The following is a 13,375-nucleotide window of genomic DNA, read 5'->3' as shown; positions in this document are numbered from 1 at the left end:
AGAGTCCCCATAAGAAAGTGTCTTTTGACTTATTAATAGCAAAGGAAGAGCTACATTGATGCATTGGTTAGAATGTTAAGCTGATGGGTAGAGGTTTATCGCAGCAGTTAAACTTGTAAACTAGTTTTCACAAAAACAGAATTTCAAAAGCTTTTTCTCATGGCACCGTTCTTTGCTGAACTGCTGTGTTGTCCTGTGGGACTGAAAAACACCAGCTTGTTGTGTCTTAGTTGGAAAAAATTGAGGCTATTTTACTATGTGGTACTTGAAGGATGTGCTATTACAATAGTGCATTAAGACTTCGATATGAAATATCTTATTTAAAATAAAGCAACTGAAATGTTTCCAATTGAAGATAAACTGAATGTTCAGGTAGTTGAAAAGATAAAAATACAGAATGCAGTTTGTGTAAATACGAAAGACTTATTTGTCTACATCATCTTTCAGACTCATTAAACAGCCATAAGTGATTTAAATATAAATTAGGAAGCTGCACATCATGTTGCAGCCTACTCATGTAGGCTGAGCTCATCAGAAACTCCTTTTGTTCCTCCATTTCCTTCCACCTTACTTTCCCTGCAGATGCCAGCAGCACTGCTTTACTCCATTTACAGGGCTCTGTTGAAGCCATCACCTCTGCAAGGGACTCTGTTATTCTTGGTTCGTTTTTCATTGCTGATCCTGCTCCTTTTTTCTCTGACCTTTGGACCTCCATGTAACACTGCATTCCTGTGCATGAGTTGAGGACTGTGATCTACCTTCTGATTTTCCATTTTTTCCCCTGTAATTCCTGCTTGTTGATCTTTGACATCGATAGTCTAACATTTAAATAATACAGAAAACAGGAGCATTGCAGAATGTATTGCAGAATTGGGAGGTTTTATGCTGGAAAATACTTTGTTCCTGTCAGCTAGTTTTTAATCTATAAATAATTGCCGGGTTGGCGTATTGCATACTGCAGGCTCTATGTCTCTTACATGCCTCAAACAGGTTCTCGTTTTCAGCCAGAATTGACTAGGCTATTCTGATATGCAGAACTTGCCACAAAATTTTTGTAATTCCTTGAGTGCTTTGGTTATTAGGTAACAGATGGTGTGTCATTGTCAAGTTGAGGGTACAAATCCTTCGTTTGTATAGGCCAGTGGTATGTTTGGCTATTTTGTGAAATGTTCCACTGCAAATATTAGGAAATGTAATGAATTTATATATGTATTTTTTTAGGAGCAATGGATGAACTTCATAGCCTGGACCCAAGAAGACAAGAATTGTTAGAGGCAAGATTCACAGGAGTAGTAAGTGGCAGCACTGGGAGTACTGGAAGTTGCAGTGTTGGAGCTAAAGTAAGTCCTAAGAGCAGTCATTCAGATCTGCCATCTTTGAAATACTAATTTATCTCACACCATCTCATTTTCATATTGTCAACGTGATTTACTTGTAAAAGCATTGGGTTGGAAGAGGCTCTCAGAAAAATTCCTGTCCTTTAGTATCTAAGCCATGATGCAAGACTTCAGGAAGAACCTTATGAACACTGAATAATTACGTTCCATATGTTGTATATTTCCTCTCAGTTAATACATCTGCAAAATCATTTTGTCTTTGTTGCATATTCTGTTCAAGTTACTAACTTCAGCTTCCAAGACTGATTTCTGCAATACTGTTGCCTAGCCAGAAGCACTCCATTTTATATTTGTGCATTGGAATGTTTAGTACTTAATAGGCTGATATTAAAAACTTGTCATGATAATTTTTAAGGCACGTTTCCCTCATGACTAAATTACTTCTGAATTCTGTTTCCAAACTGTTTGCAGTGTCCTCATGTTTTAAGTGCTTTACACAAACTTGTAGTATTTTTAGCTTCCTATGCTGTATTTTAGTTACCAGTATAGATTACAGAACCAAATAGTTCCTGGTAGAAGACATTGATGAAATTTCTGAAGACATGTCATGTATTGATGGCTATGAACAAACTACACAGAATGGAAATTATTATATTGTGATCTTGCATCATAATTTGCTTTGGAGAGTGACATGAAGGTAACTGTCACAAAGCTGTAAAAAGTTGACGAACTTGTTACTATCATTTAAACCAAGAAGTGAGTTAAATAGTCAAGGGAAGAAATGAGGTTGGATTGACACAGTGACATTGATGCACTGTCTAATTGTCTTCTCATTATAATTGCAAAATTGTATATTTGCCATATCTCATGCTTAAAATTAGAAAGAGACAAACACAATGATTCTGGCCTGATTTGTTTATTTATTCCTTGGGTTCGCTAGTACTGCTTACTCCCCTAATTAATTAACTCATTTTAATAGCTCAGGTAGTTGCTCATAATTCATATTACTATTTATCCTTTTTTTTTACTAGATCTGTACTTCTAACTTCATTGAACTTTTACTTTTTGATACAGCTGTTTTGGTTCATTGCTTTGTTGCAAATTTTCCCTCGTAATCTGTTGGCTGCTGTATGTGTAATACATTTTTTTCTAAAGGGATTATCGAGTTTCTTGGGGTTCCTCTTCTTTAAAATTTGATTCCTTGTGAGTCAGTGCTTACCATTTCCATAAATCTATTGGAAGTCTTTTTCTTGTTGTCTGTTGTTCAGCTGATTTCAGCTGTTAGCCAAATTGCATTCCACTTTCACTTTCTCAGTTTGTTCATCCAAGTTAGCCAGAAAAAGAAATTTAAAATAACTAATTTCCTTTTTCACTCTGCCATGGAAAAAATACATATCTTGTCCCTGGTGCATTCCAAGATTTGTATCTCATCCAGTTGGTTTCCAAATGGATATCTAGATGGTGTTTTTTTTAATACTGTCAAATGCTTTGATAAATGTTTGCAGAAGATACTGTTACCACTGTTTCTTATAGATGCAGATCCTCATCTAAGACACTGTTGTTCTTACCTTCTAGTCCTGTGATTTGTTACACCATCAGTAAAACCACAATTACATCAGTTTTGTTTGTATTTCTTTTGTTTGTGACCATTCAGTGTATCCATGCAGATAATGTGAAGTGTAGTAGCTGATCTGGGCTGTGTTTGGAAAAAAATGCTTTTTAAAAAGTACAGTCTGTAGTCTTGGTGGGGGATGTTCGGACAGGCTTATCTGATTCTTATTAAAAAAACTGATAAAACATTTTTTATCTGATGTGCAGAGATAACTGGGAAAATATGAAGTATAAATGCAATATCCATTGCTCTGCCTTCACTTCGAAGGCCAAAATGAGAAAACTTCTTTGTGTACAATCCAAAATCCCCTTGTTCCAGATTCTAATTTTCCTAAACTAGCAAGACAGTACAGAGCTTGTAACTTTAATACTTATTTTTTGAAATATTCTGAGTCATTATATTTTTCTAGTAATTAAATTGAAATGGACTCTTATTTATTGGGAATCCTCTTTTGAAAGGCTATCCTTACCATATATGTTGCTGAAGAGTTTTGGAATTTCTAGGGGGGAAAAAAGCCCATCATGTTGAAGCTTTTTCAGGAAGCAAGATTGGAAATACAAGTGTAGGTTACTGATATTATTGTTGTATCTGACTTGGACGACCAGATACTGACACAGGGCAAGGAAGAGCTACAAACAGGCATTTCTGTACTGGAGACTGGCCTGGGGGTGAAACCATACGTGGACATTTTGTGTGTTTAACTAGCATTTCTCTGCACATTGTAATTCAGAGATGATCTGGTTATTCAGATGTCACAGATGAGTGCTGTCCTGCAAACTGATACTGGGCTGGAATTTAATGCTCAGGAGCAAACTGCCTTGGAACTATTTCACTTCAAAGTATTTGTTCTGCCTTCTTATATAGAAGAGACCAGTCCATCAGTATAAGAGTTTTGGTGGGTTTTGTTAATAAAAAGTCACTCAGCTGATGATGACTCATTAAAATGTCCTCGTGACATGGTGTGTTCATAAGATCTCTGAATAAATCAGCCTTAGTAAATTTCTAAAAAAATATTGTAATTTGGGACTGTATCACTACTTGGGGTTGTTGTTGTTGTTTTTTCTTCCCTCACTAATGTAATTTTATTGTGTTGGGGGAAAATTGTTTTAAGAATGTAGAATAATATTGTCAATAGGTTTTCATTTTCTCCAAGACAGACTAGACTATTGCAAAGATTATTTTTTTAAATCTATTCCATGACAGAAAATTAAAACCTATTTTAATTAACACCTCTTTTTCTTCAAAAATTGAATAATTCTAGTAGTCTCTAGAACTTTCTCCAGTGGTTTTGAATATGCCAGGGTTTCACTTGGCTCAAAAGCAATGGAAATTCAGAATTTACTGTGCCCTGTCAGAATATCCACCTGTCAAACTTCTTATCCCCCTTTCCAGTCACAAGTGCTCTATAGTTAATTTTGACATGAGAGCATGAAATGACTGTTAGTGGTTGTAACTCTGAGTGGCAACAGTGGATTATGTTTTATAATTCTGTGTATAATGTTGAGTATTTTATTTGTCTTGGTAGGCCTCAACAAATAACGAGAGTTCAAATCACAGCTTTGGAAGCTTGGGATCTTTAAGTGATAAAGAATCAGAGGTAAGTGTATGGGGCAGATTCATTATTACCTCAGAATTTTAATGCTAACAGGTAATCTATTTTTATTCTACTTTGATGCCTTATTTTGTGTAGAAGCTTTTAAAGTAAAATGCAGACTACTCAGATAGGTAGGAAAGAGCATAAATTACTGAAAGACACTGTACCTTGGAAGAGGAGCCATGACTGGAAGAAGCGAGTTTCTTTGGATTTTTGGTCATGAAACTAGCTGCTTCTGCTACTCTGTTATCTGTGTAGTCATGGTCTGAGGATGCATACAGCTTTTGGAGCTGAAAATGTTTATATAGTTTGCAGTCTTTTGTTTCATAAGTAGTAAGTGTTTCATCAGCACAGGTAGCTTCGACTGATCTTTGGATGAGTCCTTGAAAATACTCTAGAAACTAGTTTACTGTGTTTTCTTTCCAAATATAAATTTATGCCAAGGACAGGCATCCTTAGTAGACATCGTCTTTATTTGTAACAGCTGCAGTTGTCACTGCATATTTTCTTACTTAAATCCAGTTTGTAATCCAAGAAAAGGATTCATGCTTTTATTAGGTTTAAATGTGCAGAGCTCAGACTTCCCTTGAGTAGAATATTTTCCTCTTAATGATGAGCATTGACATAGTTGCAATAATACTACAGCTCTTTGAATGTAACTATTTCGGGGTCAGTGAGTCCCTCCGACAGTTTTGCCTCTGTGTGACACAGATTGTGTGGATACTCTTTGTAACCAAGAGTGGATTTCTGGCCTAGGCTGGACCCTGTGTGACACTGTGTCATGCTGGAGAGATGGTTATTTGGAATGTGCTGTTGGTGTCATTTTCACGTCAGAGCTTTATGTTGGGGCCTAATTGTTCATTTGCTCAGTCACTACAAGATGCTTCTCTGCTGGGCTGTCAGCAAGTGAATTTAATTGGTTCCCAAAGCTGATACCTTACAAATAAAAGTTCTGTATGGGTGATTTGTTTTTCTTGTTGAAAAAACTCTTATGTTTTTTTTTTTTTTTCCCCTCACCTCTCCCAGCTGGATTATGCATCCAACTACATAGACTATTTTCTTAACCAGAAGATTCTGTCTGCCTGTTGTTTTTATTAATGGCTTTTCCTAGAAATACTCTGGGAAGTGATGCAGTTCTGATGTAGCTGTGGGAATGGAAATGTGCTGCAGTAGCCTGAAGGTTATGATGCATTATTGCAATTCCTTGACAGAAAACCATGTCTATGAGTAGTTGGGTGATCTCAGAACACTGACTAGATGTATAATAAGTTTTCGGTGTAGGAAAATGTTATTTTACAGTTCTATACATGAGATATAGAGGCAAAGCTTTTCCAAGGCATGTGAGTTTGAAAGTCTCTGCACAGTGTTTTAACCTCAAGTCTTGCTTCTGAGTAAGGATAATATTTTGTCTTCTAAATATTCTAAGACTTGTATTCTTAAATAGAAACAGACATCTTTTTCAAAAATGTCCCTGCACAGAAGTCCACTATGCTCCATTGCACAGTGAAAGATGAGTCTTAAATGACATTGAGTAGTGAAATACACTTTCTTGATTCTTCTTCAGAAGTTGTTAGTTGTATTCACTCTATTATAATTGTAATAGCAAGTATGTTAATAAATTTTTACAGTTCTTAAAATTACATCCAGTTACTTACATGCTAAAGTACCATAAAAAGTAAGCTCTAGATCTTAGTACTGCAAACAGGTTGTGGAATTGCTTTGTTGTGTTGGTTTTGTTTGTTTTCATAGCATGACCTTGAAGGTTTCATAGTAACAGTGATGGTAGTATGGAAATCAGACTTACTCACTGGGGAGGCACTGCCATCATTTGACGTTGAAAGTGCATTGTTGTATTACAGTAGGTCTTGGGAGAAAAAAAAAAAGTAGTTATGCAAATCTCAGAATCATTGAAATTAATTTCTAGCAAGAGTGTCAATTTCTGATCAAACCCTGATGATGCATTCATGTCATTACTCTGTGCTTTCATCATGAAGTGGCGCATTAAATCTGTGAATGTGAAGGGAGGACTCAGGGGAAGCTCAGTGAAATTGAAGGGAAAACTATGATCAAGACCAAGATGTATGAGGCTCTGCTAGTATGCCAAGCTGTGTATGACTTTAATATAACTTTACAATCTAGCATTGGGTAACCTTAAAAGTATTTTGTCTTGCTTATGAAATAGTAAGATTTTAATCTAAATCTTGGCTATGTGTAAATACTTTGGCAGCTACAGAAAGTAGCTTCAGTCTTCATTTATCAGGGACATACTCCCCAGCCCCATTAGTCTTCAGTTTCTTGTAATTCATAGGACTCCATTCATTAGGAAGGATTTTGGAGTACATTTTCTAGTGATTGATGTGTGCTGTACATTATCATGCGAATTTTGTGCTTAGAAAAGGGGAACATGACCTTGTTGAGTAACCTCATTAATAACCTCATTAGTGTTCTAGTACTTTCTGGTTTGGAAGGTTAAATTAAACACTGAAAGAAATCAGAAGAGCTTAAGGAAATAGACATTTATGAATTACTTGAGTTTTAAAACTATAAACCTCTTTAAATGGCTGGCTTTACAAGCCACAGCAGCTGGAAACTAGTTTTGGTGGGGGAAATCTTATGTGTTTTGTCATTAATTAGGTTTTAAACTTTTTTTTTTCTTGATATGGTAAGTAAAAATTACTACATTAGAATGTAACTGCAGAATTGAAAGTTGGAAAACAAGAATAACATGCCTGTTTAAGTAGTTTCAATTTAGTTTGTGGAAAGGTAGCTTAATGTTGCCTATTTACCTGGCAATAATTCCAAATTATTGAAGTTAAATTTCTAAGCTATGCTTTCTGCTTTTAGAATCAATAGTCTTGAGGTTACTCCATTTCCATGTGTCAGTGTTGCATACTTTGCTAATGTATGATAGACTGTAGAGGATGCAGATGTCAGTTGGATGAGTTTATTTAAAATAAAATATATTTAATTTAAACTTAATTTACAGCCTGCTAATACAACATTTATGGTTGTAAAACTTCCAAAGACATCTTTATGAAGCTACACACAAAGTCAAAACACATAAAAAATACATGGTATAGGTAAGGAAGACCTTTCTTGTCCTGCTTGTTCTTTTATAGACTAATAATTTTCTAGGGATCACAGGTAGCTTGAAGTGGTTGTTGGCAACATAAATACCGTTGGGTATTAGTAGTAAATTCATGTTTGAACACGAAGATTTTGGAATTGAAAGGTCCTTGAAATTATTTTACTGATGGTTGAAATTTGAATGTTGATATAATTTGCTGTGTTAAGAAAGCATACTTGGAGCACCAAATGACAAATACAATAAAATGAGAAAATGATAGTATCGTGAGAGAATGAAGCATCTTGTCGCGGATCTCAGATTTAAGGACCTGAACTATTAAGGACCTTTGGTTTACTGGTAAAATAGTTCATGTAACGTCTTCTATTCTTTCTCCAGCTATGTATGAGGCACCATGAAGAATACACACACACAGAGCTGCAATATGCTGAACAAGAGCCGCTTTTATTATTTAAATTGGGGAGACTAACTGGTTTGAAACCTTAGATCAAAGAGGAGCAGATATAATTTAGGATGCTTCTGATCACAGCCCTTTCTTGTTATCTGTGTTGTACATGGTGATTGTAATTTCCAGGCAACTGTATAGAAAAATTTATTCCAGAAATATTAACAGATCTGTATTTTTTCACTTACCATTGATATTTTCTTTTCCTTGAGATAAAAGTATATGGGGAGGACGACACTTTCTAAGTGGATAGATATTAACATTTTGAGCAATTTTTGCTTTCTACTTTTTCCTCTTTTTCTTTTTTAATTCTCAGCAGATTCTAGAAATCTATACAGTTTTTATTAGTCTGGAAATATCTTCTATACTTATGAAAAAGTGTAATATTATTGGCTTCCTGTTGAAGTACTGGAACTTTGTGTTTATGCTACAGCAGTGTGTAGAAAACACCATAAAAATCAGATTATTTCACTTAAGTATTAAGCTTTAAAACATGCACACTAAAATACAGAGATCTTGGTAAAATATAAACATAAATGAAACAAAAAATGTGTGTTCATAAACCCTGGAATGAATGAAAAGGAGTAATTGCTTAAAAATTAATATGTGGAATTGCCTTTTGGCAAATATTTTAAGAATTACTTCTCACTTTCTTAAATACTTCTTCTAGCTTGTACCTGATTGACCAAAGATCATATTGTCTAATTTAACTACCATCTGAAATTGCATCCCTGCTGAATTGTGAAATCATGTTTTATGGATGAGAATTTAAATTTATTTCATAATAATACAGCAATAATACAAATAAATAGAGCCTATGTTGCATCATGTTCTTTTTGTTGCTTGTAGACTCCAGAGAAGAAACAGTCAGAACCTTCCAGAGGAAGAAAAAGAAAAGCAGACACTCAGAGTGAAAGCAGCCAAGGTAAATTAAAATGTAAATTGACTAGGTAGTGATTGCATGTAATACAGTTTTGACTGTGAGCCTCAAAAGTTCTGTGTTTTCGCTTACAACAGTAAAATGGCTGTTACGTTTTGGATTGTAAGTTATGAATTCTTTTCACCCTCCCATTTGTCACTGGAAGGGATGGGGAAGTAAAACATGAATGGGACTGGTAATTACCCAAAAGAATCATGAGCTACTGCATGTGTAACTCACAGCTATGATACAACTCTGTAATCTTTTTAAGAATTAGAGCAACTCTTCTCATGCAAAATACCTTGTGGTTTGAATTTCTTTTCAGTAGATAAGGGGGAAAAAGGATTACTGATTACAGTATCTGGTGCTTGTTTTACAGGTGTATATATAAGAACTTAATTTTATTCTTCCTTTTTTGTGGAAGATTGTAGTAGTTTAGAGGGGTGAGGAAATAATGATGAGACTGTTTTCTAATTTAATATTTACAAACTTTAGGTTTTGCCATTCCTCTCTTTTGTGTGACTTTTGGGTGAGAACTGGTGGAAATTTAACCTCAAGACAAAAATTCATCAGAAGGGGAGCTGAAATAGTTCTGATAACATCTGTTGCAGCTTTATTCATTCTAACAGCTAGAAAATGTCACTTCAGATATAAAGCAATGCGTTCCATATCTGGAAGTCTTCATGATGCAGCATGCTATTAGTAGAATAATCATGTTGTTTGATTAAAATTAATTTCTTTCTAAGTGTTACTTTGTAGACACCTGCTTTGTTCAAAGAACCTGAATGAATTTTCCTGTTTTCATTGTTCTAGTACTTTATCCTTCCTCTTACTAATGAGTGTTTAAATTAGAGATGATGGAAATTTTTGGGCCTTTTTAATATAGAAAACATGATTATAATATCACAGTTCTACTGTCAGCAGCAGTAAAACTGAGTAGTCTGCACTGCAATATTCTCAAGGAGCTGGCCTAAGAAACTGCAGCCTCTTGGTGTGGTACAGTACAGTTGAAGCACAGCAAAAATTCCTGTTGTATTGGAAAAAAGAAACAGGAAATCAATCTCTTGTAAGTTGCATACCCAGGATATTGACTATGTAATATGTAAATTAATCCATAAATGTTGAAGAAAAGGATTGTTTAGAACATAGAAGTAATTGGAAGGTGGTATAAATCAGTGTAAATCTATTCATAATTGGCTGTGCCAAAATAATTTGACATACTTCTTCAGTGCAGAGCTCTGTAACATGACATCAAATAGATTTTTCTATACTGAAGAGGAATGCAGTCTGTCTCCTTCACCTGCATGAATGCAAATGTGATAAAATGATATATGAGAGTTAAGCATGAGGACAGAAGTCACTAGCAGAATTACAGGGTAGGTAAAGAATTGGCTGGAGGGAAATAGCAGCAATACATGCACTGACTGGGTAACTACTGGAGAAGTTGGCTGTGTGCTGTTCTAGGTCTTGGAATTATTTTATCTAAATTTTTCTGTTAAAAGTCTTGACACAAAAAGGGCTGCCAAATGTTTCTGGTTTTTTATGTTACTTCTTAGTGACACAGCATTATGCAGCAGTGTCAGTACAGAGGTATATTGAACTAGAGAGAATTCATCAGGGCTGAAACAATAGAAAAGCTTGAAAATGTTTGCTAAAAACATTTGGAAATATTTGGAAATCAAATTTATGGATCTATGAGTAATGATCTCCTAATATATTGCAAAAATTTCTTTCTATAAAGTAAAGAGCTTTGAACAGTAGTCCATTTCCAGGATGTTTCCTAACAGGTTGTCTGAGTTCTACAGGAGAAAAGCCTAGTCTTAAGATTTGTTGGTCATCTTAGGGCCAAACAGAAGAAAACAGTTGTGCATTGGATAAGATTTAGGTGCAGTCTCTGGAATGCCAGAGTCTGAGTCAGGTCCTCCTGTTGAAGAAATAGAATTCGTGTTAGTTCTCCTGCAGTCTCAATCCATTTAAGATAAATTCTAATCTCAGTCTCTGGTGTTTTATTTCCCTAGTTAACACTGTGAGTTACCCAATTCATAATCAGGTTAAGAGGACTGAAAATACTTGTCATTCCCTATGCCCTCACTGTTACTGGCACCTAGGAAAATCCTTGGGCAGAATATTTGGGCATAACAACTCACCTGGCATATATAATCTTAGTGGACTTGGTCAATTTGATACTTTGAGGTAGTCCTTGAAAAGGAGAGGGACTTAGAGCTGAAGCTTTGATCTGTAGGATGACAGGTGAGTTTTGTGTTATCTTTAAGAGGTTTAGGGTTTCTGTAAAGTCTACTCTAAACTGGTTTAGGAATTGTGGGTGACTTAATATCTCATTTCTCAATGAATGGAATATGCAAATCCCTTGGTTTTGGCAATCCCTCATTACCTGTAAAGGGACATCACATATTACCACATCAAAGAAAACCAATTAACAAGTGGTAAGATTTTACTATAATTATTTTATAGGTAAAAATGTAAGACACCTCCACAAGTAATTTATTTAACCAATTCTAATGTATTACTGTATTTATTGCAGGAAAGAATATTGGGGGACGTGGTCACAAAATTAGTGACTATTTTGAGGTAAGAGTTTTGTAACATTTACTTTGGTTTTAAGTTTTCTTCTAAAATATGCTTTCAGCTTTTTTTGGATGCTACAGCATTTTTGGTTGTAATGGACAGGCCTCTTGAGAAGTTAGTTTTTTTTTCTTTATGTAACCTGAGTATTAAACCTTGAAGTAGAGATGCAGTCATCTCTTGTTGGAGCCTTAACTAAAATACAAAAACCACTATCTTTCACACTGTTCTTTAAACAGCTAAAGATTGCACTGATAAAAATAATACAATCTGATTTACAAATTCTGTGTACAGACGAGATGTAGAATGTACTGTGTACATTCAGGAGATGTATAATGTATTTTGAGAAGATTGACTAATTGGAGGTCGGTGTGTGCTCTACAGTACCAAGGTGGAAACGGCTCGAGTCCAGTGCGAGGCGTGCCTCCTGCAATCCGCTCTCCTCAGAACTCACATTCCGCTCCTTCTTCTGTAAGTCTGGGAACTTCATAACTGCAGGAGATAGTTTGATAGCCTAAAAATAGCAAAATTGAAAATAAGCTGTATTCAAGGGGGGAGTTTTCAAAGGAACGAGTCCTGGGAAAAAATTTGTTCTTCCAACAGGAAAAAAGAAATCAAATTAAGTATTAAAACTAAATTTTTCTATTAACACTGGGTCATTTTTTCTTAAACTTCTTTTAAAATACAATGTAGTTATATAAAACGTTGAATAAATGTTAAAGTGTTGTGTGTCTATTCATAGGCCTCACACAAAAAAGGGGAGTTTTTTTGTTACAAGGAAACTTGGACCCCTAGCTTGGGGCTTTAAAAACTCCAGTTTTGATAAATTGTAATTTTTTTCAATAATTGATACCTAATCTGCCTCTAAAATTCTCTTTGGTTGTGCTAATTCATTTTTTTCCTTCTCATAAGCACAATTTCAGTGCTCAGCATACCAACACGCTAAATGGCTGAACGAATTTTGCCAGTTACAGAAAAGATTTGTTTTCTCTGAAGGTAGACCTCAGCTTTTATTCCATGTGCTTTCAACTTCAGGCATCCTCTTGGTGTTGCCAGTAATATGGAGTGTAATGCAGATTTTGGAATTCAGCTTGAAAAAGGTCTCATTCACACAAACTACGTTCATTAACAGGATTTGCTTTCTGATTTGCACTAGCTTCCCCTCTCAGGTTCTCCCATGAGAACAAAAGATCCCAAAAATAACTCACATTATTCTTGAGTTGTGAAAACTCAGAATCAGAAAAATAAGTCTTTGTAAGACTAACATCACCTTATGTCAGTCTTGTATTGTCTTAAATCTTTCAGTCTGTTTCCCAAAAGTGACAATCTTAGTTTTCTCAGAGAATATATTGCATCCTTCCTGAACGGCAAGTGGTATGTAACACCATACTGATAGCTCTCAATGCAGTGCTCCAAGTAGCAGCTTGTGTACAAAAATACCTTATTTCTCTGTTTCTTTGAGATGTTCCTGCCAAGAGTTGTACCAAGGCTATGCTCATAATTAAGTACTGCAGCTGTATCTAAAATACTTTGCTTTCATGCCTTTCAGGTTCGACAGAATAGTCCTTCTCCTACTTCATTAGCTTTTGGGGACCACCCTCTCACACAACCAAAGCAGTTATCTATTAAAATTACTCAGGTAACTTTTTGAGTAGATCACTTTAGATTGCATAAAAAAAATAGTTATTTTTATTTCTTTGTCTTTTAACTTCTTATCAACTCTTAAAGACTTTCAAAAGCTTTGCTTTTTAAAATTACCAAAGTATTTTTTGGTTAAGTTCAGCGGCTTGTAATTTAAAT

The 13,375-nt window shown here is 35.1% G+C and overlaps 1 protein-coding gene across 2 annotated transcripts in view; it reads left to right on the top strand.

Moving 5' to 3' along the window:
* TLK1 (tousled like kinase 1) overlaps positions 1–13,375 on the top strand; it is a 67,957-nt gene that overhangs the window by 24,679 nt on the left and 29,903 nt on the right. For both annotated transcript variants that reach the window (XM_041473179.1, XM_041473177.1), the window contains exons 2-7: positions 1,222–1,340; positions 4,475–4,546; positions 8,923–8,998; positions 11,535–11,581; positions 11,960–12,046; positions 13,125–13,214. In XM_041473179.1, coding sequence (XP_041329113.1) covers positions 1,227–1,340; positions 4,475–4,546; positions 8,923–8,998; positions 11,535–11,581; positions 11,960–12,046; positions 13,125–13,214 — 486 coding nt within the window. In that variant the 5' untranslated portion in view covers positions 1,222–1,226. The remainder of the gene's footprint in view (positions 1–1,221; positions 1,341–4,474; positions 4,547–8,922; positions 8,999–11,534; positions 11,582–11,959; positions 12,047–13,124; positions 13,215–13,375) is intronic.

This window comes from Pyrgilauda ruficollis, unplaced genomic scaffold (genome assembly GCF_017590135.1).
Source record: "Pyrgilauda ruficollis isolate IOZ18807 unplaced genomic scaffold, ASM1759013v1 scaffold3, whole genome shotgun sequence".
In the NCBI taxonomy this organism is placed as follows: Eukaryota; Metazoa; Chordata; class Aves; order Passeriformes; family Passeridae; genus Pyrgilauda; species Pyrgilauda ruficollis.
The sequence above is the reverse complement of the archived record's forward strand: the minus strand, read 5'-3'. Positions and strand labels throughout refer to the sequence as shown.